The following is a 27,701-nucleotide window of genomic DNA, read 5'->3' as shown; positions in this document are numbered from 1 at the left end:
TCCACAATTTTATTCGGGTATGATGGTGGATGAATACTTGATTGGAGAATATGCGAAAAACGTTCGGGGTGACCACTCTGCTGATTGCATATATAATGTTGTACGAACAATGATGAGGTGGATTTGTCAGCCTGGTGTGTACAAAATCAAGCATGTTCACTAATTATATAAAGAGGACAAAGATATTCGTACAGATTTGTGATTGAATTGTCATGAAGTATTCTACGGACTGACAGTAAGTTAGCGACATACGTTTTGAATTTATGGTAATGGAACTCCAGTCTGTATGGGGCAACTCGGATATGAGAATGAAAAATTTCCGGCATGTTGGTTGATTCTCCCTACTTCCATGGGTGCAGAAATGACCACCCATGGAAGTTGGGAGATACCTACGACTGACCGTGCTTGCCACGGGAAGGGTTGTACCATGGCTGATAAAGGCCCTTAGGATTTAAACTTAGTTTCCGCGAATGCTGTCATGACGGTCCGGTCACTCAGACTTATCTGCATGCCTCAAGGCGGTTCGGAATAAACGATGTGTGATTATGGCAGTGAAAAGTTCAGAAAAGTAACATTATATGTTGGCTACATTATTTTTAACTGTAACTGGATTGCAAACCATTTCTGACAACGGACGCCAGGAGGTTGAGGAAATTTGTAATCCCCGAACTTCTGTAGTATCTTCGCTTTCATACTGCATAATTTTTAAGACAGGATTTCAAAGGTTTACAAGTGATCAGCACAATTTTCAAAGAAATAATTATAGGGTTTCCTGAAAATGAGTCCTTGTCGTGTTCTTTGACAGATCTGAAGAATGACAGAAATCACCATGTTCTGAAGATTTTGGCAGATGGGAAATAGGGCATTGCGACGACAGTTATAGTGCTATCTATATGTAATATTTTAAAATTTTATTTAATCCTAATTAATTTCCAAAGTTTTATCTTAATTCAGCCCATATTAACCTCATTCCAAAATATTCTCTTATTTCCTGATCCAATCCCACTTTTTTTATTTAATTACTGCAATGGAAGCTCTGTAAAATTGTTGACATCGACAAATTCCCACACTTAGAATGAAGGGATAAAAATTTGTCGAGATAAGACATTCTTTTAAAAGACCCCTATAATTCCCTTACCAAAATCGACACGTGTAAAGAAATCCCTATCAAAATCTCACAGTATATAATCACGGGGATAAATCTTTCATTAGCTTTTCCTCATTTCGCTCTTGTGTAGTTCTGTGTCGGTGTGCTCGTCGCTTCTGCTAGTACATAAATCATGCCTCCCGGGATGAAATAAAACGAATTTAAAAATTCAAAGCGTCTATGTCTTCGGCCACAATTCTGCTTAAGAAATTATGTTTACATATATAATATAATATTACCAAGTGAGTTACTTATTATTTTTTTTTGGTTTTGTTTTATTGCAGAAGTGCGAAGCCTTCTGAAATGCGGAACTTATTCCTGTATTTAAGTTAAATACTGTAAAATGCAGTATTTTGAAGCCCGTGAAATAATTTCATATTTTTTTTTTAGATGAAAGACATTTCATTTCTTGTCCTGAATGATTATTTGGTGCCCCGTATAATTTCAGTTTATGTCAATCATACACCCAATCCGAAGAAACTTTAAAAGATATTCTATTCAAAGTCATAAAATAAAAGCAGTCAGAAAATTTGTAAAGAATAGTTGGCAATACAATGAAGAAAAAGAAATCACTTCTTATAAATCGGGACAATTTGATTCTTATTTTCCGGTTTGGAAAGATGGAAGGAAGAGTGATCCGTATTTTCGAAAGCAAGTAAGGAAATTGATATTTTTATTTACTTTTATTGTATTAAATTTTTGGATCAAGCATTTGTTGTAAGTATCGGCATTATATTATTTTGCCCTTTTCCATTAGAAAGCTTTTTTCCCACTGAATTGTTATAATTAATTCACAAATTATTTAACATTTTACAATTATAAATGTGCATTTCCAGCATTTTTTGAAACTTTCTCAAACCGAGATCTCACAAAAATGCAGAATGTTAACTTGAATTCATCTATAATATTTTGTTTTAATATTCGGTATAAACCCTTTTTCCCTGGAGACCTTCGGAAAAGTGCCTTTTTAAAATCTCATTTTTTTCGAGCAATTGAATCATCCAAAAATATTTCCGTACTTTCCCCCAAATTTTTAAGGAGTCTTCATAATTTGCTCGCTTTCTGCCGTAAAACAAAATGTTGCCAACTATTGTATGGTGTTAGTCGACGCCATTTTACAATATTAACAGTATGAAAATAATAGTTAAATACCTCCGTGCTGTTTGGTTTCCAACTAAATTATGGGAAGAGAAGCTAACAATCTAATCAACGACATTCTATATATAATATTTAGAAACTACTAATGATTAAATAATCAAACTGTTCTAATTAGAAACACCATCAAGGAAAGATAATGAATTGTCATTTGTAAGCAACTGTCCTGGTATCTTCCACGTAATCGATCCGTTGCCCTAGAGACTTTGCTCACAACAAACATTCCGATGAAGATCCGGAGGATTCTCTGACTCAGATCGAAAAAATGCCTGAAGAGGAGAACGTAAGAGTTGCGGTGCGGGTTCGACCATTCATATCCTTTATTCATTTCTTTGAATTATTTTTTTGCATGAAAAACTGAATACTTTCTATTCCTTTCTTCTCTAGTGAATAACAAGTAATATGTCTTGTAAAAACACTGAATATTTAGCATTATTCTGCTTTTATGCAGATTTTTTAATTTGTTTTATTGAAATTGTTATTGTTTCAGTGAATTTGTCATATTTTGCATGATTGAAATAACATGCTTTGTGGTTTTCAACAGCACATTTGAATGATAAATTTAGGCGTTTTATTACTCACCCCCCCCTTTAAATCATTCAAAGAACTATTAAGAGTAAATTCAAGAATAAGAGGATTTTATGATAAAATACCTCATTTGTTTTTAAATTTATTATATAAATTATAATAATCAACTGAACTTAATAAAACTTTCTCTGCATTTATATTTCCTTCTTTTTGTATTCTAGATTTTGTACTTTGAAAAAATCAATCTAAATTATTTTTTACCATTGAAATTATTATTAGATATTTTTGTTCTGAGACAGTGAGTTTCAACTACATACTTTACTGGTTAAGTTCATTTTTTAAAAGAACTATACTTTTCTTTTAAAGCATTCGCTACCTTTGCACGATTTCTGAAAATTTAAACGCGAAAGATTCTTATATAGATTTTTAATCATTTCAACAAAATTATTTAGTAAAGAAATGAGAATTTCTCCGTAAATGTTGATGAAAAATTCTGAAATCAAAATCGTAATCAAATGACTAAAATAAAATTATGGGAAGCTTGAAACTGCTTATGTATTTTAATTCAAACTGGGCATTTAGAAAAGGAGTTATCTTGAGTTCATTCTCCTATGCCTTGATTAATTTTGTTATTGTTAGGTTTTTAATTTTTTTTTTTCATGAGCATAGATAGTAGACATGTATGTAGATTTTTATTGAAATTAGTGAGTAAAATTTTACAAAGTAAATAAATATTTATGTGCTCAACTAAATAATATAGTTTCTTTTGTGTGACTATTAAGTATGTAATTGACTTTTGATGATTAATTGATAAATTATAATTCTTTGCTGCTTTATATTTCATTTCTGACATAAATTTATGAAGTCTGCATAACTATATCTTGTCAAATTCATCTCAACAAAGTAATAATTCTATTTCAATGATTTATAAAAGAATTTACAAATAATAAGAATAATATGCTTTTTTATTTTATTTTGTAACCATTTTACAATATTTATATTTTTGAAACTAATAACCCATATCTAATCTTTATATTTGTCATTATTCTAAAATATGTGTTTGCAAGTGGGGATAAAATAATATGTACTAATATACAGTTTTTTTCAGAATTAATTCATTGTATAAGAAAGTAAGAAATTCTTTACATAAATTATTTGATTTTTATTTAAAGTGTTAAGCATTAAATTTCACAAATATGTTCTATGTGAATAAGACAAATACTTATTATACTTTCCCGTTTCGTATTTAATTTTAATAAATTTTATTTCTTTTTTACTATATTTATTATAGAAATGAGTTTATGCATGGCAATTTTTTTTAGATATTTTTTACTTTTAATAGAGTAAAATAAGATCAAAAATGGATTAATTACTTTCTGATGAAGTTGATGTTAACACCTACAATAAAAATGGTTTGATTTAAAACTTATATTGCGATGAAATACGTAATAAGCTTACTAAATGGTATTAAACAATGCTCTCTCGATTGAATTTAACGTAACACCTTTTCTCTACCATTGAAGATTGTATAAGATTATTTGAAAAATTTTTAATTTTACTTCTTTAATATTCAGTACTAAGTTAAGGAATCCTAATGGATGAAATAATTTTTTTTTTTTTGCTCTTCAGTAATACATTAAAAATAATATTGGATAATAAAATCCAATGGAAAATGGATAATAATCTTTTGTGATGTTAATTCACTTTTTGTATCCATTATGAATCATTTGTCAGAAAACTCGATTGGAATGTCAGCTTTAAGCAGTGCATTAACAACCAGGTCAAACATGGTTTCAAATGCAGAAGATGAGTTTGCGTGCTGAACAATCCGATAAAATTTGTCACGAAAGCGAGCAACATGTGTCCGTTCATTCCAAGAATAATTCATAAAGATACTGTTGACAATAAACTGCTGACTTCACGGTAAAGGGCAATGCTTCCGTGATGAGCGGAAAGAATCTTTAAAAATAAATTATTCTATCTTAAAAGTATAAAGTAATCACGTTAGGTTTCGATATTTAATGTAAATTTCAATTTAAACTGTTTTAAAATTGTCAAATTATACATGATTTAACAGACAAACCGAAATAAAATTTTTACTATTAAAATAAAAGTGAATTGGAGCTTTCTATTGGACCTACAGTTATCAAATTGGACAAGAATATAATTTCGGAGGTAATTATGCGAAACGCAATGTATTTTTTGAAATGTAGCTAAAATCTTAATTTTAAGTTAAACATAAATTTGATATTTTCGAGAAATATTAAGGCTTAAAAACATTTGCGCCATTTAAAAATTAAAAAAAAATTGTCAAGCAATTTTTTCTCAAATTAATATTTTCAAATGTATTTTGCAACAATATTTTTCATTCCATTAATGAAATTCAAATCAGTTCATCGCTTGCCTTCCTTTCATCTCTAAAATGTGTTGTGATAAGTAAAAAAAGCCGAGATAAATTGTTCATTCGCAAACAATGTTAAAATATAGCTAAAATTTTACTTAATTTTAAATTAAACATAAATTTGATATTTTTTGAACGATATCTTTAACAAATATTAAGGCGCAAAAACAACTTTTGTGCAATTTAAAAATAAAAATAATAAATTTAATTGTCAAGCAAATTTTTCTCTAATTAAAAAATATTTTTAATTATATTGTGCAAAAATATTTTTCATTCCATTAATGAAATTCAAATCGTTTCAATCTCTTACCCTCATTTCTGTCTAAATAGTATCTAAAAAGAAATGTCTAAAGAATTGACTGAAAAGTGTTATAGTAAGAAAAGATGAGATAAATTGTCCATTCGTAAACAATGTTTTTTAGTATAAATATTTCTCTACTATGATAATAAAAGGAGCTTGAAAATATTCTTTTCTATTCAATTTCTTTTTTTTTCCTTCACGTTTGTTGTTTTCGTTGCAATATTTTTCTTACTTCATATTCTCAATTATTATATAAAATTATAGATCATTTTTGATAAAAAAGATTGTATAAAAATAAAACGAATTCTCGAATAATAAATTTTTATTTTTGATTACTTCGCTGAATTGCAGGAGTGATTGGTCGTTGGCGATGCTACATTAGATTTTCTTTTCTCTGTTAAAGGAAAGGATATAGTCGCGCGTAGGTGATACTGCTTTTTTAATTTCAGTTTGAAACTGTTTTTTAAATCTAATAATGTTGTTTTATCTACTTTACTTGGAAAAACCCCACATGATAACCTCTTACCCTTTTTAAAATTAATTGGCTTTTATTCACATTTTTAGTCTACCGTCCTTTCTTTTTTGAAAATTATCTATTATTAAATTTTATTCCACATTGTTTCCTGTACCAAGGAATTTCAAAGTTCTAACTTGAAAGAATTTTACCTAGTCTGGAGCAGCATGGCCAAATATATGCCCTTGTGCCAAAAAACCAAACCAAACCAAATCAGTTTCAAACTGATCTTCGAGTATCATTTCACAGGACCATTGTAAGTAAGCGGAGTTATTTATGGACTTAATATTCAGTACTCGCAAGAATTCGATGTTCTTTTATTTTTTATCAGTTTGTTTCAATTCATCTACCATGCCGCTTAGTGAACTGATTTTTTTTTTTTTAATTTTTCACTTTCGTATTGAAAATGTAAGATCACACACATGGCAGTGGGCAATAAGATACCTTAAATGGTAAGGAATAAATGTCTTTCCTAATTTATTTAAAAATACCTTTTTAAAGGAGATTCAAGCTAGTATTAGAAAATTTTATTGAAATAAAAGAAAGCAATTTGTGTATGTGAGGACTAATGTCGTTCTACATGATCGGAAGGACTAGGAAATTTCAAAAGTTGCAAATGAGAAATGTTTAATGTAAAAATTTATATCGCGTTTCTTTCATTTCTGCATTTTATTTTCCTATCACTGTTGACTGATTAATTGATTAATTAAGATCTAACTGTTGACTAATTAAGATCTAGAAAAGAGAACTACCTTGTTGTTTTTATGTAAATGTTTAAATTTATTTAACTGTTTTTGTATTAATTGAATTTTCTGAATTTCAAAATTTAAGAGATTACAGAACAGTAGTTAGGAAGCTGTACGAGGCTCCTAAAATAGTACAGTTTTAATGCCTATCATAATCTAAATTTCCCTTTGCATAGGTGAAGTAATAGTGACGAGTATGAACAACATAAATTTGATTGATATGAAACACAATCAATATTCCAGGCGAGCAAAAGTAGCAAATCAGTAATAAATCGAAAATTATAAATAATAATATATCGAATATGGCTTTTTATATGAATAAAAATAATATTGCAAAAAAATAAATTATCTTGTTATAAGAGTAAAAAAGTGAATCGACAAATGCATCTGCCATTTGGATACTCTATTGTAGCACAGCTTGTTGGAAGTATTCGAGCATTGAAACAACTGGTTAACATTTAGGATAAGTGACTACGTCCATTTTTTGTAACAATATCAAATATTGTTTTATTCATTATTCTTAATTTCTGAACAGTCTTTTTCATAAAACCGTTTTAATTTTGTTTTCTATAATTATTTTTTGGGATTTTCTCTTGCTTTTTATATTTGCAAAATACATGTTTCAAAGCTATTTTACATCTTTAAATGCAATTTTCTAAAAATTCTAAATATTGGCAAAATGTTCTTACGAAAAACACCTCAAATTAAAATCTCATGTATATTTTTTATAAGAATTTGGTAATAATTTCTCAATATAGAACTAGAGAATAAAAAAGTTGTTCATTAAAAAAAATATTCTATAGTTGTTCTATAGCTTCACAATGTGAAAAAAATAAATAAAATTGAAGATTAAAAGTTATTTATGAAATGAACCCTATTATTTAAAGATTGAATAAAAGGAATTCGATTTTTTAATCTTAAGAACTAGGAAATATATTTATTAAATTATCTTCAAGATTTTGTGCAAATCATTCCATAAACTTTTTAATTAGAAGGTTTTTGCTTTATATCTCTTTTTAGTTAAAACACTCACATTTTTACCATTTAAAAAAACTTTTGACATTTAACAGGATTCATTGATGTTTTTCCAATCTATTTTATGTAGAAATTAAAAAAAACAATTTTACATAGTTTAAAAAAAATCCAATTTCGAGCATAATCACATGCCTTAAGATAAACATGTTGCATATAAAATTTATTTTTAGATGTATGCTAGATTATATATTTTCATACAACGCAAGCACACGTAGGTTTTTTAATTATTTATCATGACATGACCTGAGATTTTTTTCACTATAAAATTTGTTACTATTTTATTTGTTGTGTATATACTAATTGTATCTATTATAATGGTGTTATTTTCCAAAACTTCGCAGTAAAAGCTGGACTCGGTTGATTTGTCTATACAATAGTGCTTCGGAATTTTAATAAATTATTATTCTACAATACTGCTAAAAAAACTTTTTGCATACCTCTGGATAAGCCCTCTCTTAAAATAAGACCGCTATAATCTTATTAAAATTGTTTGTACCTTTTGTATCAAAATTATAATTACATTCACGATGAAACGAGCGGTGCAATCATCACAAGAATGACGTTATAAGGACACTCGTTGTTTTATTTCAAAGATTTTTTTTTCTATTCTTAAACTATTTTATTATTTTTATTTCTTTTTTTAAACTCTTTCTTATTTTCATTAATATATTTGTAAAATAATCGCCTCTCAATCTATATTTCGAAGAAAATGATTCATTCTAATAAAATGAAACACACTCTCACTAAATAATTTTGTATTCTGCTCTTGCTTTATATGTCACATTTCACATAAAGTATATTAACTGCTTGTCTTAGACAAATAACATTATATACTTTTATATGGTGTAGGGATTCTTATCGCAGAAGAGTGCTCACACGGCAAATCACATTCCACAGAGTTACCTTTCTTTGGAAAAAATTTGTTAGATTATTGCTCAAATGAATAAAGTATATATAATTTAAACAAATCTAAACATTGTTGCATTTGAAAGAGAAGAAAAAGAAATATTCATTGAAATGATTTTTCTTGTAACATAATAATTGTATGATATATATTTTTAAGCTAGTGGTTTTTGTTCAGGAGAAAGACTAACGGAAATCTTTCGAAGTTTCGCAGAGTTTTTCGGGTCTCTCCTAAAATGTTCTCTTCTTTCTTCCTTTTCCACAAAATTTGCTTCGACATTTTCGACCCAAGAACTTCCGTTTTGCGACGTTCAACTGTCCCTTACATTTTATCTACCTGACAAAAGTCATGGGATCTGAAGATCCATAATAAATTACATTCTATCAAACCAACAATTGATTTGTGGTCTGTTCACCCTGTACGAGAAGTTGATGTCAAATTGACACGCCTCCGTACAGGACATACTCATTACACGCACAGGCATCTCATTTTTAGCGAGGCGGCACCAAAGTGCTCCACATGTCAAGTGGATTTTACTATAAATCACATTTTAATGGAATGCCAATCTTTTAATTCCTATCGTTTACACCTTTTTAAGTCATCAACTATACAAGACCTGTTGGGTGAGAAATTCCACCCAAACATTTTTAAATTTTTAAAAACCAATGGTTTTTATACTTACATCTAGTACTTTTTAACTTCTGCTCATGTTTGACTTTTTAGAACGCTTTATTTTAAAGTTTTTTCGTATCAGTGTTTCATTTAAATTTATTAACATACCTTTACATTAATTTTCTGCATTTTTATGTTGATACCTTTCGCTTTTATATTATAAATATGTGTGTTTTTATTGTCTGCCTTATTTTCTTACTATTAGCTTGGCACAGCATGACCAAACAAGGTTTTGAACAAGAAAAACCGAAACACCCAACCTTCTTTCTACGTTTAGGTCAATACCTAATAAAAAAAAATCAGTTTCTGCGCTTTAAAAAAATAATTCATTCCATTTCAAACAAGTTAAATTCGTTTTAGCTTATTCTTCAGTACCGTTTCTTCATTGGATCATTCAATTCTTCCTTCAGATTTTTTTTTTTTTTTTTTTTTTTTTTTTTTCCCTTCATATCTGAAAATCTATGTTACCAAGAGCTGTTGCAATTTGCCTTCATTTGTACCTGCGAGTTGGATGGAAATTCTATATAAAAGCGATTAAAATAATCCATATTTGCAACTCAGCTCTCAACAAATCATTACTATACTGAAAAATTCCTAAAAGTATGACAGGTGATTTATATTACAATTTTACTTTAGCAGAACAAGATATTCTGTAAAACTGGGCTATTTGTACGATCCGTCAAGAGAGCAAACGAGTACTACTCGCCAAATGCTGACATTGAAGTCAAAATTTTTTGTTGTTTTAGAAAAATAATTTTATGTAAACTTACAACTAATGTAAATATTGTTTACGCAAATGGCCGTCTTCATATTAAAATTTACATTTTTTTCAGATCTTTCCAATAGCCCTACCTAGTTTGCGTTACAATTCAAATTCTTAAGACTGAATTAACTTACAAAAATTGTCATTTCAAAAAAGCGAATGATGTTAAAATTCAAGCATCCTAATGTTAAATTAAGCTTGTATATCCCTTGATATAATATATCGGTTACAATAATTCTTACTTTACATTAAAAATCAAAACTGTGATTTTTGTTCAAATTTTAAATTAATATTTTATAATTATAATTATTTATTAAGCTGACATATTAAAAATTATTATACAGAAACACGTATACATTTTAATGCCAATCTAAAAAGCTACCACTGAAATACTGTTGGGCAATTTCTGCTCATTTTTCCTAAAATATCAAGCGGATTTTTAAAGCACTAAGTGTACATTCTTTCCGAGGCGGGGGGCAACGCAATTTAAAATATGAGCCAAAAAGAAATAAAATAGAATTTCAGACTAATAATTAAATATTTCTTAAAACATTTTTACATAATTATTTATGCAAAAAGCAAAGAAGCAGATTCTCTTTTACAAGCATTCGAAAAAGTTGTTTTATGCAGAGTGAATGAGAAAGAATGAAGACTGATTAGAGTTGCAAAAGGTTTAGAAAATACTTGCTTTTTTTTTATATAATAAGTTGCGTTGACGAAATAAGAAAGAATGTAGTTATAAAAACATAATTAAATAAAAAAAATATGATCTAATAAAATAAAGTAATACATCTCTGAATGGATTAACTAACTTTTGATACTGACTGTCAGTTTTAAAAATGAATTTCAAAGATGTAAAAATTTTCTTTTGTTAGCGAATCGTTTTTATTAAAAATAGCAAATGAATGTAAAATTTCCGCAACTGATATTTGTTTTTTTCCATTAGTCAAATATTTTGGCTTATGTTTTTGGGTGCAAAGCTAAAAGGCTTAATGAATTATCAACCTATGTAAAAGGCAAAGGAGACATTTATAAATTTTTTTCTTATTGATGCAAACCTCTAGATAATTTTTCTTGTATATCTCCAATTATTTTGCATCAACATTTCATATTTATGTATGAAGCAATGTATAGAACTAGTCTCTTACTCAAATGTAATTTAGATGCATAAATAAATCATATGACATGTTTTGTGTGATTTTAATGAATATTTTCTACATTGTGACCAGGTTTGATTTAGTTATATTAAAGTCCCTTATGATATCAATATCTGGTCTGTTTTGGGACGAACTTTATAAAATTTTGAAGATGACGAGCTGTCAGATGACGAGCGCTATTCTCTCAAAGCTTCCTCAATACATCAACGGAAGGCCGTATGGCCTACGACGATAGATATAGCATGCACCAGACCCGCTTTGAAGGCGGTTCTTTAGTGAGATTGAATTTCGAGTTTGCAGCCCTCCGACCCCAGGGCCAAGGTCGGGACCTTACCATTAGGCCACCGCGACTCCCTATACATTACAAGCATAATAAATGCTTTGATACTTTTTTCTGACCAATATCTTAGTTACTGGAATGAAATGAAATGAAAAACTAAAATTAAATCACAGATTTCATTTCTTATTTATTTTTACATCTCATCTTATTGCACCTAAACATATTGATTCCTTAACATTATCAAAATCAACGTGAGAAGCAGCGCAATGCCAAGTCTATTGTTCAAATGTCAGGGAACACTACATTCCTGACCAATCCAGATGATCCAAGTGACCCTGTTAAAAAATTTACTTATGATCATAGCTATTGGTCTCATGATGGATTTAAGGAACTCCCCAACGGATATTGCGCTCAAGATACATCTCATCCAAACGGAGCCAAATTCTGTGATCAGGTAAGTTTCATGCAATTTATTGCTGTAATTACAATTTTTGTTTCTCTAAAAGTCAAATTATTTCATCATTAAATCATTAATGCTCACATATACTCTACATCACTTACTTAGTACATTTCATGACAATTAAAAACAGTAAATAATAAAACAAGAAATCTTTTAAAAGCACGCTTTTATTATTGTAACAAAATACAAAAAAATAATCCCCCCCCCCCTCAAAAAAGAAAGGTCGAGGTCAAAATCCAATCACAAAAATGCGATCGCTGATTCTAAGCAAATAGAAATTCTGACCACATTCCTAATATTTTTCAATTTTTGTTGAATTTTCTTTTTATTTTCATCATGGCTCCCCCACCCCATAATGCTGTTTTCAGTTCCACATGTTTTAACGATTTCATTTTAAACTCCAGATTTTTGACAAATTTTTGCACATAAATAAAACAATAAAAATATGGTGTTAAAACTTTTTTTTACTATTTTCTTCTCTAAAGTTTTTAATATATTTGTTATAAATAATGAAAGGACTCTTTATGTAGAAACGAATTTCTTCCATGGACAGACAGAATAAAAAAAAACTGACTCTTTTAGACATAAATCTACAGATTTGGATAATTCTACGGTTTTTGTATATGAATAATTTGCTTTTAAACTTCGCAGACACCCGAAACGACATACAATTATTCTCTCTATGAAGTCTAAAATTTCATACAACTTAGGTGCAATGATTATATATCGAATTTTATTTATCTATCGTTTTTAAATGATTGTGTTCACTGTCAAACAGGCCGATTCCAAAAAAATTTTGGAGTCGCGAGATTCAATAACACTTCGAGGTAACATTTTGACTTTTAGAATACCTTCTCAATCCATATTCATAAATAATTCGTTTAAAAATGATTCTTAGCATTATAAATAAAAATTGAATACTCTCAGTCTTTCTAAACAATTCCAAACAATAAAAATGGCTCGCTTCTAAATAACGATAGAGAGACAAAAAATTCAACTCAATCCGGTGGAAGCATTCATTGGAATACGTTATAATTGCTTTATGTCATTTCTCTTGTTCACATGGTTTGGCGCAGCATAGTGGAAACCATGGCTCTTGTGCCAGAAAAATCCAAACAAATCCAAATCTAAAATCTCTTGTTCAGATGGTAACCCATCTCATATGAGAAGTAACTATTAATGCATATTCACATCTATGTCCTGTATGGGACTACAGATATTTTCTGAAATTACTTCATTTTATTGGTATATGTCATAGATAATTGTCTTAACGCCATCTATTCGTATAAAGACGAACGAATTGACGATACGCAGAGGAGCTGCTTCACATGGTATCGAAACAAACTACCACAGAGTTTTGGCCATGTGATTAAGTGAATTCACATAAGTATATTATCAGGTGCACAAACATAGTTTTATGCTTTCTTCTACATTGCATTCCAATTTTTTTCTTCAAATCATGCTTTATTAGAAAGTTTATTGGCATTTGTAATAGTGTGATTGTTTTGAATATCGCAATATTTTAAATTCTAGCTTATTGCGCAGCTGTTCAAATGCACATGAGCCTTGTTCGCAGTATAAAGAAAAATGTTATCTCAAGTAAAATAAAGATTAATTTCCAATGTTCACAAGAAATTGCAATAGAAAATCGCAATTCTCATCTATTGTACACCTACGATACAAATAATTTTACGAGCCTAAATGAATGTTTTGAGGTGGAAATATAATTTTAAGATGTTTCAAGTGATTTAATTTCAATTTTCAAACACTAAATCAATGAAAATACCTAGCTAGAAATGTCACTTCCTGTTTTTAAAAACTGAGCTGATCTTAAAATTCCGTTTAATGGGCTGAAGATATACATTAAGAAACAAATATTGAAGATAACTGTAAAGAGGAAACCGCCACCCTTCCATGGCATTTAGAGTGAAATGAACGGCCCTGCCGTGGCAACACATAACTTTGGAAAATGTGAGCGACGGATAACAGTCCCCAATTATGAAAACATGCACTTACACAAAGATAAATTGTCAGCGATGGGCCCAAAGAATAACGCTACCATTTCTATATTTTGTATTTGATGGTAGAGAGAACCAAACACCAAAATAGAAGTTTCTCATTCCAATATCTGAGATATGATATAAATAATGGAAATAAATACACAAAATATTGAAAAAATGTATCTGTTTTATCTTGTTACGAATGAAAAAATACAAGCTTTAAAAATTCTCGTTTTATTTTTACTGGGCAATTATATTGAAATTAATTTTCAAGAAATTTTATAATAATATGAATTCTCATGAAACTAAATGCAGCAACATCACTATGAAATTTACATGTGATATAAAACGACGGCAATTTCAATTTCTATAACATATCTTCGTTTCCTTATTTATCATACTTAAACAGTCCCATTTACATAAACATCTGTTTTATCCAGAAATGATTCCTACTCTGTATCTTGAGTGTTTGGAAAAACATGAATCTTAAGTGCTTGTATTAGTTTACACGCAAAATAAACTAAGTTTATTTGAGAGTCATTGAATAACAGACATTCTTAGAGGCAGAAGGCTAATCAAGGTTGTCCATAACAGCGTGCTGGAGCTAGCCTTCCCCATTTTTATACTAGATAGTCCCACCAGTATTTGAAATTAGGTGTCATCATAATGTATCTACAATTTAATCTCGCTATAAATTAACTGATATCTGTCTTATCTCAATTTTGAATTTCACTTATAATTATTCAGTTTAAAATAAATTATGTTGTTTAACAATACGAAGGTATCTTTCCTTGAACTTTGATATTTCTAGACTGAAACTGTAGTTTCTCTTTTAGTTTATGTTAGACTCATAGTTTTTAAATTACAGTTGTATATATTTTAGGAAAGAGTGTACAAAGACCTTGGACGAGGAGTTTTGCGAAATGCGTGGGAAGGATATAATTCGGCTCTTTTTGCTTATGGCCAAACTGGATCTGGGAAATCATGGTCTGTTATTGGCTATGGTGCTAACAAAGGTGATGAATTCAGTATTTTTTCAATGTGCCTTAATTTGAGATATAATTAAAATTCTTTCTATCGGAACAGCAATGGTAATTTAAAATGTTTTAAATTTCGATTACAATAATCAGTTGCTTCCTTAAATATTTTCTATGGCTGAATTCTGTTTAAAAAAGATCCTGTCAAAATCTGTTAAAAAAATGCCTATTTTCGTTTTAACTTCCATTGTATTTTGCTAGTGCTTTTGATGAAATTAAAAAAATAAAAATAACTAAGCGAATCTATTTGGATACGATAAAGATATAAATAACTATGTTCCTTCACAGTTGCTTTTCATTCTCTCTGTACTTCCACATTCGAAATCCAAGATTCATAGTGTATATGCTACTGTGAAAGACCGAAATGGGAGAATATCGACTTTCACTGATGAATGTCAACACATACCAAATACGTCAATGAAAGGCGAAATATTCGATTATAATCCGGTACATTTGGGCCATCACCGGTGAATGTCGACAAGCACAGATATGTAGCTTGGTAGCTTAGATTTTTTGGTAGAGGTCGAAAGGAGAAAGAGATAACCACAAGCTAAGATATATACTGCTAAAGTTTTGTTATTATATAAAAATGAGTTTAAGGGTTCTAATTCAAAAGTTGATAACTTAAAAAGTAATGGGAATTTTTTGAAACATTTTCTTGTGAATGATAAAGAATGTTAATACAATCTTTTTTAAACAACAACAAAAAAAAAAAAATATCTTTGAGATTTTTGAGTACTGGATCCCTTACTAATAAAGTGTGATTTAAAAACGCAGCATAAATAATTTTATTCTGGTTATTGTGGGAGGGGGGAGGGTATTTCTCCGTGAATCTAATGGCATGGTTGTAGCAGAAAAGGTTCACTAAGGTATGAATTCCAAGTTCTTTGTTGGCTAAACTTAAAATAAAAATCTTAATTCTTAACATTTATTTAAGTATGAGTGCTTCAATCATATTTAAGAAGGAAAGTAATATTGAGCTTCCCTTCTTCTCACGCTAAAATCTAAAGATACATGTCAAAAAAAAAAAAAAAAGCCCCGGGTTGCCTTTTAAATCTACCACGAGATTTAAATTCTCCGATTAGCCCTGCAGTGATTTGTCACTCCTCTCAGCAAGAGATGCGAAAAAGTTACGTCACCTTGGACGTTTTATCGCACCTGAAATACAGAGAAGAAAATGAAATCTCCGACATATTCAACATTTACCATAGTGCATGGTGTATGCCGACAATTGCCGGCGTAAATGAGAAATAAGGATATTTAGCAAATATTTTGGACATAACCAAGCGACTGTGTGAAAACTGACATTCACCTGTGAAAGTAGACATTCTCCAGATTTCGGTCTTTCACAGTAACGTATACAGGATGATCCAAAAAAAGAAACAACGTTTTAGTTCTCAAAGTATTGAATTTTGACATATACTTTCTATTACAAATTTTCATTAAATAAAGCTACAAATTTTATGGAAAAAAAATTTCGCTTCTATGAAGAATGATAGTAAAAAGTTTAAAAAAATTAATACGTTTTCTATAGAACAAAAGTTTACTTCTCTTATAATCCTCTATGCACACACAAAGCTTCTAAATACAAAATTTTCAGATGTATGCTAATTTTTAAATTTAGAGGGACTAATAACAAATTTAGATGAAAACATTTATTTCAGAAATGCCTGTTTATTCAATACTGAAAAACTGTCATATGCAAATATTTATTTTGTAGTAGGTAATCTAATTTACATGACTTGAAAGAAATTTTCTAGTAGTGCATAATGTTGTTAACTTTTATTAATCGACAGTTGTAACTTCAACTTTATAAGGAAGGGAAGATATTTTAGAGAAGTACTGGATTACCGAATAAGAAAATGAAATTATTTGTTCACAACTGAGGGCTTTCTAAAAGAACGATATATTTCTTAATAAGGAGCTTCTGGGAATGATGACAAATATTTGCTGTAGCTTATCATAATGTTGGCCTAGCTGTAGAAGAATTTAAGTTTTATTTTCTGAAACATTTAAAAAACAAGCGAGTATTTCAACTTAATAACCGGCATCCACACAGCATTCGTGAAGTCCATGGACTGTCACAACAGTTAGATGAACAACTGCATGATCGAAGTCTAGAATTTTACAGTTGGGTCGTACTTCAAGTAAAATCTCATCCTTTTTTTTCTACCGAAAAATGTAATTTGGACAAATGAATGTCGCTTTAATCACGAAAAAAACATTAAACTTCAAAATCATCACTTTTGGGACGGTAAATATCCAATCTTCGTACAAGAGATTCATCATCACAGGCAATTTTATATAAATATGTAACGTGGCAGTTTTAGAAGCTCTTTGGTTAGTTCCATTTTGTACAACAGTTACTAAATGGTTACTGACATATTTAGTTAGTTTTGATTGGCATTATGTCTGAAAAATAGGATGAATTGCCTTAGGCAATACTTGCTCCGAAGAACTTTGCCGACAAATTTAAAAACCCTTCTTTACGTCACAAGTGATGAACTCGATCTGATATGTGTCTGATATGAACAAGTTTTCAAGAACTTCAAGTAATGTATCATCTGGCCATTTTTTAAAATTGAGGCGGATTCCAATTCGGATGGAGAGCAATTAGTGAATTATATTTAGTGAATCATGTTATTTTCAAGGTAACAAAATGAAGTTAAGCGGATAATATTTTTTTTTTGTTGTAACTATAATTTGAGTATCAAGCAATTAGTTATTTGCTTCAGAATTTCTAGTCAGGGTCGATAGAGCCGAATTGTAACCAATGCCGAGCCATTTTCATTGTTTTCCGACCGCATAATGAAAATGTCTATCCATTATTTCATTTCTAAGCCGAAATATTTTATCTTCTGGTTTAGGAAGTAAAATCGTGTTGAGAATCGATGGGCGGATATTTTCGAATCAACTACATAATAGAGCAGACAATTATCTGGATCAAATGAGACTAGACCCTGTCCCTATAATAAAATATCCGGATAATTGAATAATGGACAAAAAAAAATTCTTTTTTAGAGGGAAAAAATGCAATCTGCCTTTAATGTAAAATATCCGAGGACAATAGGGTTACCTTGAGGTATGAATGTTAGTTTAAGCTTTTACAGAAAGACGATTATCCTGAAAAAAAGGCTAAGAAGATGTTACAGCAACTCATCGGACTGAATTTACCCAATAACCTTTCTTATGGATGAAGAAATCTGCATTTTCTTGGCCTTCAGAGATGCGTTCTTATTTTGATCACTTAAGTTTACCTTTTCTTTGTGTAGTTATTAAATAGAAGAAATGTAATGTACTATTGAACCAAATAAAATTTTTAATGCCCTTGAAAAATTTTATTGCGTATTTTTAAAAACATATATGGATCTTTATGGTTAATTAAAAAATTTAAATAGGAAAGATAACCATATAACCACGTGTTTTTCGTTTTTCCACCTCCATAACTATTACAGTTTGAAATAAAAATGGAAGTATCAGCTTCAGACACATTATTAATTTGATGACTAAAAAATAATGTTTACATTTTTTTTATGCTTACATACTGAATTAAAATATCACTTCTTGGAAATTTCAATCAAGGTCAATTGTTTCACTGTCTTTTCTGGTTTTCAATCAGGAAGGTTTTCTTTGTGGATATCTTCTTTTTCTTAGAAAGGCTATTCAGGGAATTGGAGTTCATATAGCATATCTAATGATTTGAAAGTTTTTTATCCATTGAGATCAGATATAAGAATCGACACTATTTGGCTCCATTTTAAGATCTCACAAGGGAATTGGCATGTGATGAAATAGGAGAAACTCAACTTTTTTGAAACCTGGAATTAGTCGTATCATATGGCATTAACTTGTTTGAAACAGTTAACATGATATTTGCCGCGTGATATGCCTATGATTCTCTCTACTATCTAATTAGACGACTATTTTCTACTGCGATAGCAAAGAAGGTTATCTAATTAGATGATTCGAATGTAGTAAATCGGGGCAGCGAAAGTGTTAAGGAAGAGTTACACGTACAGTGTCTAAATTTATTATGAAATGATGCATCTTATTCTCTAATCTCTATTAAAAATTCGTTACATTTTTTAAAGTAATAAGTGATCCCAATCAATACGTGGAAAAGACAATAATAATTACAACCAGCATTCCAAATGCGTGATGCATTATTTTCACATTTCGAAAGCACATTTTTTGATTACAAGCAGTTAGATTAAGTTTTAGGACAAAATTGGCTTATACGTTTAAATTTTTCAGATTTCGGAGTACTAAAATGAACTTTTATATTCATGTGAATAATTATACATCTAATTATTGTTCCGAGCACAAAGGGCCAAATAGGTGATGATGGTTTGACTGTAGATGTAAGAAATGACCATTTTATTAGATGATTGAACAGATTTTCCGATATATATGTATAAACTTTTCAATTCTGAATGAATATGAAACTAAGCAATCCGATATTTACATTAGGCTTACTTTGCGACGTCATTTGTAACCGGTGTTTGATGATAACTGTCACTATTAGCCAAACTTTGATCAGAAAATTTAGCTCACAACGGCAGGTTTGACGTGTTCACGTGAACAGCAGTTCTCCGATACGATTAGGTCTCGAATTAAAACCTATCATATGGCAATTGCGATCTTATTACAAATTTTAAAGTGAGATATTAGATAAAATTCTTTAACAGGTGTCTTCAAAAATATTGCCAAAAAATGTAACGTTTATCTTTAAGTTGTGGTGATACGATAAAGTTCCTGGCTTTAGGATATGAAAATCCAGAGTTCAAACCATATTTTCTTCCATGTAGTCACTTCCATGTAGCAAAGGGAAAGGCAAGAGAGGGTTAGATTCATTCATCCTCACCATGGTATTTTGTAGAAATCTGATATTTAATTTGAGAATTTAGGTGCGGTTCCCTTCATCAGAATCACAATGTCCGTGTCTAAAAGTTGAAGGAACTTCAATTTGATAAATCAACCCAAATTTTCTTATTGATTTATAAAATATTTTTGAATATGAGATGTTTGTTTAAACGATACCTGTTTATTTTCACGCAATGGACGATATTTTTTATTGAAGTTTTGAATCCACTGAATGTCTTTCATTCGATACTTTTCGTATTTCTTTACAGTAAAACGTAAGACAACAAACAAGAAAATATTGCATAAAATGTGAGGCTATGTGTGCAATATGACTGTAACATTACGTGAATTCACATCGTCATTTATGACAGATTATTACAAAATGAGTTGTTTATTCATCTCGTTTTGTTCCTTATAAGGTACAATGTATATCAAAAGTTATAAGGTTATCAAAAGTATAATTTGCTTATAAGGTACATTGATTATCAAAAGTAAAATCTGCTTTTAACTATGTTCTCTTGAAGTATAAGAAAGCACTTTTGAATATTTTATCAGATTTAATGTTTATTCCAATGTCATCAGTTATTTTTTTAATCTAATCTAAAATACTCGTAAATATTTTAGTCTAGTTGGCAATTAACCTTATAATGGATTGGCAATTAAATAATTACGGATTTCACGAATAGATTAAGATGATATTCTAGACATCTTTACGCATTCAAAAAGTTGAAACCGTATCTTGATGTTATAGTGTGTATTACAATTAGTACTCAGCAAAAATTTGGTTTTGATCGGCTGAGAAGTTTTTTGGCATTGACTAGAAAAAAATCTAAAGAGCATTATCATGCTTTACCTTTTCATTTCCATTCAAGAACAAACCAATACAAGCTCATAGAAAGTTATGTACTGTTTAGGAAGCTTAAATCAAAACTTAGTACAAAGGGCAGTGTCAAAATTTATTTGTTCTAGAGATTTTTCACTCAAAGATAAACAAAGCCTTGCATACCCGGTTGAAATTGGTGATGGCCAAATCAAGGCAATTATCAATGGAGATCGTCGTAAAATTATGAAATCGTATAGAATTTTTGTCTTCCACAAATACAAGGAAAACATTTTAAAATAACTTGAATAAAAAGAAAATAACACCTATATTTATCTCTCTATTCGAAATATTAAAATAATTAACTCATCGAAAAAACATAGTTTAACATATCGTATTGGCATCTGCAGTTTGCTCACGAAACGCAATGAAAATTAATTATTTTTAAAAATTTTAATTTGGAGATGTTTAAAAACGAAACTAGTATAAGATAAAATTCTAATATTAATTATAGAAAGATATTGCTCAAAGGATCTACAATTGAAATTTTTTTAATGAATTTGATTCATCGACTGAAGTTTTAGCATTTCACTCAATTTCATATCATTGTGTTGCAATCGGCCATTGCATTGCCTTTCGGTGCAATGCAATGATCATGTACGCATGTAATGCCTGTAGTTAGTTCTAGAATGCTATGTGAATATTTGTTAAAGCATTTTGAATTCGACTCGAAGAAAACGGGAACATGATATGGGAAGTTAGAGAAGTTTGTACGAGATAGGATTGTAGCACTGAGAGAGGAAAATATTTTTTTAGAAATATCGAAAAAAAAAAAAAAAATTCCAAGTGCCTCAACTGAGTACAGTTGCTGGAAGGGGTGGTTTTCTAAAGGCAATAATATTATAATATCAAAGTCTGGTCAACCCCTGCTGACTATTGAAAGGGGTAATTGACAAACTTATAAGATAGTCATTGTTGAAGCAAAATCGCGTTATCATAAATTCTGGAGTTCATCCGCAGACAATTAGGAATTGTTTCTTGAATTGTAACCTCCATTCGAGACGTCCTGAAACATGTTAGCTGCTTTCTTTTAAACATCACGAAAGTCGTTAATAAGATTTCATTATGCCATGAAATAGCTGACAGAAGGTTTGAATGGAATGTACTTGTATACTAGGACGAGGCAATTCTTGCTTCGGTTCTACTGATGGCCGGCGTAGTCAAGGAGGATCCATGATAGGATTTAGGCAAATTCTTTCGAACGTTGTGGTCAGTTTTGGATATTATGACTTAAGGAGGGACTTTGAATTGTAGCAGGATTTCCATCATTGTTATTCTGACTAACCTAATGATAGACCAAAGCATCAAAATTCTGATACAACCCATTATGATACTGGCCATGAATGGAAAGATAGCTTTATATCACAATTGCAGCTCGATGTACTGTTAGAGATATCAACACTTTTCCATGGATGTCTTTTTTACCATATCTATTGGAGATTAAAAATGAGTGAGACATTATTGAAAGTTAAGTTCTCTTATCCTTTCTCGTAACGACTGTTATTAATCTTACTGAAAAGTTGCAACAATCGTGAATAATTGTTCCGCAGAGTTGCAACAAAAGTTGCAACAATCGTGAATAATTGTTCCGTACAATTAGATGCATGTAAGTCTTTCAGTCTGAATTCAGTAAGGTGCCGACCGTAACTCGGAAGAACTTACTCAGAAGAAGTTCTATTACATTTTTTATGTTGCCAATTATGTGCTCTTTCATCTATACTTTTGAGAAAGCAGTAGCTTTTATATTTCAATATAATAAATTTATTTTCACTGATTGCTTGTAATTCCTTCCTGGTGAGGAGAATGTATTCAGATAAATACGAATTCTTGAATCCTTTAAAATTATTTATTAGTTGACATTAAATGTTAGAATTTTTTAAAATTGAAATTTAAGAATTATTTCCATTCTCGAGATATGCTACCAGATCGGAAAAAGCACGCCACAACTTATTTTTCAGCTGAAGAGACACCAACGTAAGTAGGTTTTCTTTCATTCGTTTGAAAATCTATGCTATAAATAATTTATTTTTCGTTAATACATCTGAATGATGTACGGTCTCTGGTTCAATTTCGTCCTTTTAGCTTCCTGGGCATACAGTTTCTGGGGTTTTATTAAAAATGTTTCCTTTTTTAAAAAAGTTAATACATCATCATAAGAAAATAACAACAAAGCAGCTTACACATTTCCAAATATATAGTGAATAAAATGTTTCAGAGAGAATTTTGCGAAATCAGCCGAAAAAAGTTTTAATTGCAGTTTTATCATTTTATAACAGTCGAAGTTTTCATCATGAAACGGCGTGATTTTCAATTTCTTTTGTGTGTGCATGATGCTTAACCTTGGAAGTAAAAAGCCATGTTCTTAGTGCAAAGAAATGAAATTATTCTATTAACGATCTCATTTAAAAGAATCACTGACTGGATTACAATGACTTAGAATAAATATATGTATTTTTTTGCGTGGAGCTTATTACACATATAACGAATTTAAATAATTTCTGCAATAGCAATTTCTCTTAAAATGAATTGAATAAATTATTTTTTTACTTGCGGTATAGATATCCACCTACAGTAAAATAAATAAATAAATGATTTTTGAAATTTTTTCTTTGTTACTTTAATAAACAAAGCCATTTGAAGAAAATCTCGTCTTGTTGATTGAATTTTTAATCAAGCTTGCACTTTTTTTCACAACCCATTTCATGATTAAAAAACAAAAATAAAACCAATTTTAACTGATAACGGGTAAAGTGGATTTTTTCAAACAATCAGTTTCAATTAAATGAGCAACGAGACCAACTTTTGTTCTGTTTTCAGGAATTGTACCAAAATTTTGTGAAGAAATGTTTAGAAGTATAGAAGACAAAAGACGATCGGGAGACACTACAGAATTTGAAGTGAGTAACATTTAAAATCTTCAGTTTTACTAAATTTTTAAGATCAACTGCATTACCATTAGAAATAGTACTGTTACTTCAATAAATAAATATCAAACTCTTTTTGTTAAAAGCAGACTTTTTATTAAGTTGAGATATAAGACTAGCAAAAATCCACTGTGGAAACAAATCTTAACACGCTCGTTGCCATGATACAAACCTGTGATTCGGATCATATATCTAATTAGATGATCCTTTCTTTGCTGTTCTGTTAACTGTAGTAGATAATGGACCATCTAATTAAATAGAAGGTTTGAAAGAATTAGATTCAAAGCTTGAATCACAGGTGATGCACGCAGCAGTCAACATGTTACATACCTCTATTGAGTTGGCCAAGTAAGGAAAGTCGAGGTCGGATCAGCATTTGGTGAAAAAGTTACGGATTTATATTTGCGTCTATTTTTTGACTAACCCTATTTAGAAATCTAGTTTAATAGATGCATACCTAAGCAAGAATTGTAATACATTTGTGTGATTTGAGTTAAAATTTATAGGTTGCCATAACCATTTTCGTTTCAAATGTTCAGATATATGAGGTTTTATATAAAATCTTCAATTAATTAGCGATATTCTGAAGTGGCCCAGCTGTATGAGAATTTAGATAATACCGTTTCGCCTTTTTTAAAAAAAATAATTCTTCGAAAATTTGTACTTCTTGACGCTTCAATTTGAAAGACAATGCACTCATATGCACTATCACACCTTCATAAATTCTCTTGGTTCTGAAATGAATCAAAAAAGATTTCCTAAACCTAGCTTTAGAGAAATAAAGCCATTAGCGGCTATATTACCTAATATAATTATTCCATCAAAATTCAAGAGCTTTTTGTTTTCTGTTATTTATATCATTGTCTTTTTAGGATGGTTTTAAGCTTTTTGATTGTGTGTATTTTGACAGCATTCAGGAAAGTATCGTTTTTTCAAAAATTATTTTCATTGATATTCGAATTATTTCAAACAGAAATAAATACGTTCTTTTCATAAAAGAAATAAAATTGTGTCCTTTTTTTTATTGCATTTTTTTTGCTTAATTGAAATAAAACCCAGTAAAAATACACTGATTGAGTAAAATAGGAAAATGTCAAGATTAATTTTACTGGTCTCATTACTTTAAGAAAAAAGTGTTAAATTTGAAAAGGAAAAATGAAAATATTCTTTTAAAATCAGGAGAGCAGATAATACTAATAACCCTGAGTTTTTCTTTTTTTTTTTTAATCATTACCCCAAACATGACAATTTTAATTTGAAATAAAAGCAACCGTATTGCCCATATGTATCTTATTATGGAATCTTGAAATAAATGTTTTCTCAAATTCACTATCAAATGGAATTCCTCGGACATGATAATGCCAAAACAAAACTGACGTCATTGTGACTAAAATTGGAAGGATATGAAATAAAATGTGAACCAAATTTGATTACATTTGATTAAGTAGATTTTCAAAACATTTCATGATATTTTGTAGTAACCATCCATACTGTGTGAGTTTTTTGATCATTTTTTTCTTTTTCGGAAGTTTTAAATAATCGACTTGTTTCATGATTTTGATTTTTTTTAAAAATCTTTTTTCTACAACGATCTGAATTGAAGGACAGAACATCTGGCCATTTTAAACATATTCGAATAATCATAAAGGATTTTTCCTTCCACCTAGATATGCTTCAAAACTAAATGACCAAACTGTCGCAGGTAACATACGAGAACTAAGAACCACACAAAGTAGATTCTATTACCAGCTCTCAATCAGCTAAGGAGTTTGTTTAGTTTAGTTATATTAACGTCCCGTTGTAAAGCAACAATAGGGCTCTTTTGGGACGGACCTCGTAATTTTAAACCGAGGTCAGATGACGAGGACGACACCTGAGCTGGCACCCCCCCCCTCTCCAAGCCACACCACAACAGATCAGCTAAGGAGGAGAAAGGTCTTAAGTAGGAATGTCCCGCTATCGATGACAGAACAGTTATCCAGTTAACACAATCATTATCGTGCCTTCAGGGTTACCATAAACATACTAATACAACTTCTCTTCCTCGTACTTTTGCTACTTCTCCTCTCCTTTAAAGTACTATACTCATAAAAAGTGCGGTAAGATTTCGATTCACACAAAGGCTTGCGATAACTACTTGCCGTTTCACAGTGTTTTTCACGAGTATTATGACAGCGCTATTATGCAAGGTTTACTGCAGAACAAAAGAAAATCTGCTGTTGTAAAAGAAAGTATTACGATTGATCATCAAAGGCATGGTGTATTTTATAAAAATAAATATTATAAGCAATATTTTTTTTTGCTGAAAGACTAATAAAAACATTTCAAATTTCAACTTTCTGTATTAGATGCATGAATTACTTACTCGAATATTTTTTTTGTTTTTCATGAATGATATATGAATAGAATTGATATCATCATTAAATAAAATCTGTAACTAAATACCGAGAGATATGATACATATTTCAGAATAAGTGAAAACAATATTTAATTTATTGTCTTGATTATTACTTTGCATTTGCTTCATATACCGACACAGACATTTGATCAAGTACATGATTTTATTGGCAAGCATACAGAGTTAAAAACACATTTACTATACTTTTCATAGCTAGTGCATCTACAAATGCTTATTTTAATTGTTTACTGCACTCATTAGAAAAAGCAATGCATTGGCAAGTATTTATAGATGTTTTATATTTACATAAGACCAGAACTTACTCTGAATTAATGGTTTATAAAATAATTTGTTTGATTTAAAGAACAACGCAGGGTCTGGCATTTAAGCTGCACTCAAATTTCAAAACAAATATGAGAGCTTATCAGTAAAATCTACCATCAATATTGCATAAAACTTAGAGCCTATTACGTATTATTAAAGTTTTATATGAAGTGCGCATAGCTGTATTCTTACGTAATTTTCAACGGTGAAACTAAACTTGAAATAATAGTGTCGACTTGTAATGAAGTGAAGTGGATACGCGCTATCAGTTAAGGCTGATCGTACATCAAATCTTGAAAGTAAACGATTTCATATCAACTGAGGCAAAGACAAAATAAAAAATAATAATAATGATAGTAAAAATTAGCAAAATTAATAAAATTGTACAGCGTATTTGATTGAGTGTAAAATGGCTCTTTACGTATACAGCAATTACTTAATTCGGAGTAATAAAATTGAAATCCTCATTAATTATGATAAGGCTGCAGTTATGATCATTTTCATATCTGCAGCTTGAAACGAATGATGAAGTGTTTCATTTTAAGAAGAATCAAAATTAATAATTGAGCAACAAATCTGTAAAATAACAAGATATCAAGAAGAATAAAATGAGAAATAAGTTATTTAATAATTATGTGACTGTATGTGTGTGTATGAAGTACCTATCATTGACAATAGAGTTCATTCATACTCCAGATTGAATTTTTGTTGCAGTATTTCAGGAATTGTGTATCTGCATACAAGGATAATCTGCTTCTCAGTTCATTAATATTACATGCTGTGCACTTGTTCACCTCCCCCTCATGTAATTGAATTGAATAAGGTCATAATCTGTTTCTTGTATCCGCAGTTTTCCCAAGACAGATTTTGCTCTGACGCCACATGACGTGCGGAGGTTCCCTAATACTTGAACTAAATAGAACTAAGATCACGGCGTCTAGAAATTCAGTAATTGTTGCTTGCAATATATTACAAGTGTTTATTCTGCGAATTTCCAATTGTAAATACTGATCTTATGAGATGGCTATTTCAAATTTTGCACCAAACGCTGGAAACACCATACCTAATGAAAAGTTTTTTAAAGGCATGAAGGACATATGTTGTGTCAAATAACATCCCACAGTTTCCTTCTCTGTCAGCTATCGAATTCGGCAGAACATTTCATTCAAATATACAAATTCAAACGTTCGGCTAAAGTTGTACTGCTCCGAC

At 30.0% G+C, this 27,701-nt stretch overlaps 1 protein-coding gene across 2 annotated transcripts in view; it reads left to right on the top strand.

Moving 5' to 3' along the window:
* LOC129960473 (kinesin-like protein KIF28) overlaps positions 1-27,701 on the top strand; it is an 84,972-nt gene that overhangs the window by 11,883 nt on the left and 45,388 nt on the right. For both annotated transcript variants that reach the window (XM_056073936.1, XM_056073935.1), the window contains exons 2-6: positions 1,538-1,802; positions 2,421-2,616; positions 11,849-12,057; positions 14,947-15,079; positions 23,661-23,740. In XM_056073936.1, coding sequence (XP_055929911.1) covers positions 2,568-2,616; positions 11,849-12,057; positions 14,947-15,079; positions 23,661-23,740 — 471 coding nt within the window. In that variant the 5' untranslated portion in view covers positions 1,538-1,802; positions 2,421-2,567. The remainder of the gene's footprint in view (positions 1-1,537; positions 1,803-2,420; positions 2,617-11,848; positions 12,058-14,946; positions 15,080-23,660; positions 23,741-27,701) is intronic.

Source organism: Argiope bruennichi, chromosome X2 (genome assembly GCF_947563725.1).
Source record: "Argiope bruennichi chromosome X2, qqArgBrue1.1, whole genome shotgun sequence".
Classification (NCBI taxonomy): Eukaryota; Metazoa; Arthropoda; class Arachnida; order Araneae; family Araneidae; genus Argiope; species Argiope bruennichi.
The sequence above is the reverse complement of the archived record's forward strand: the minus strand, read 5'-3'. Positions and strand labels throughout refer to the sequence as shown.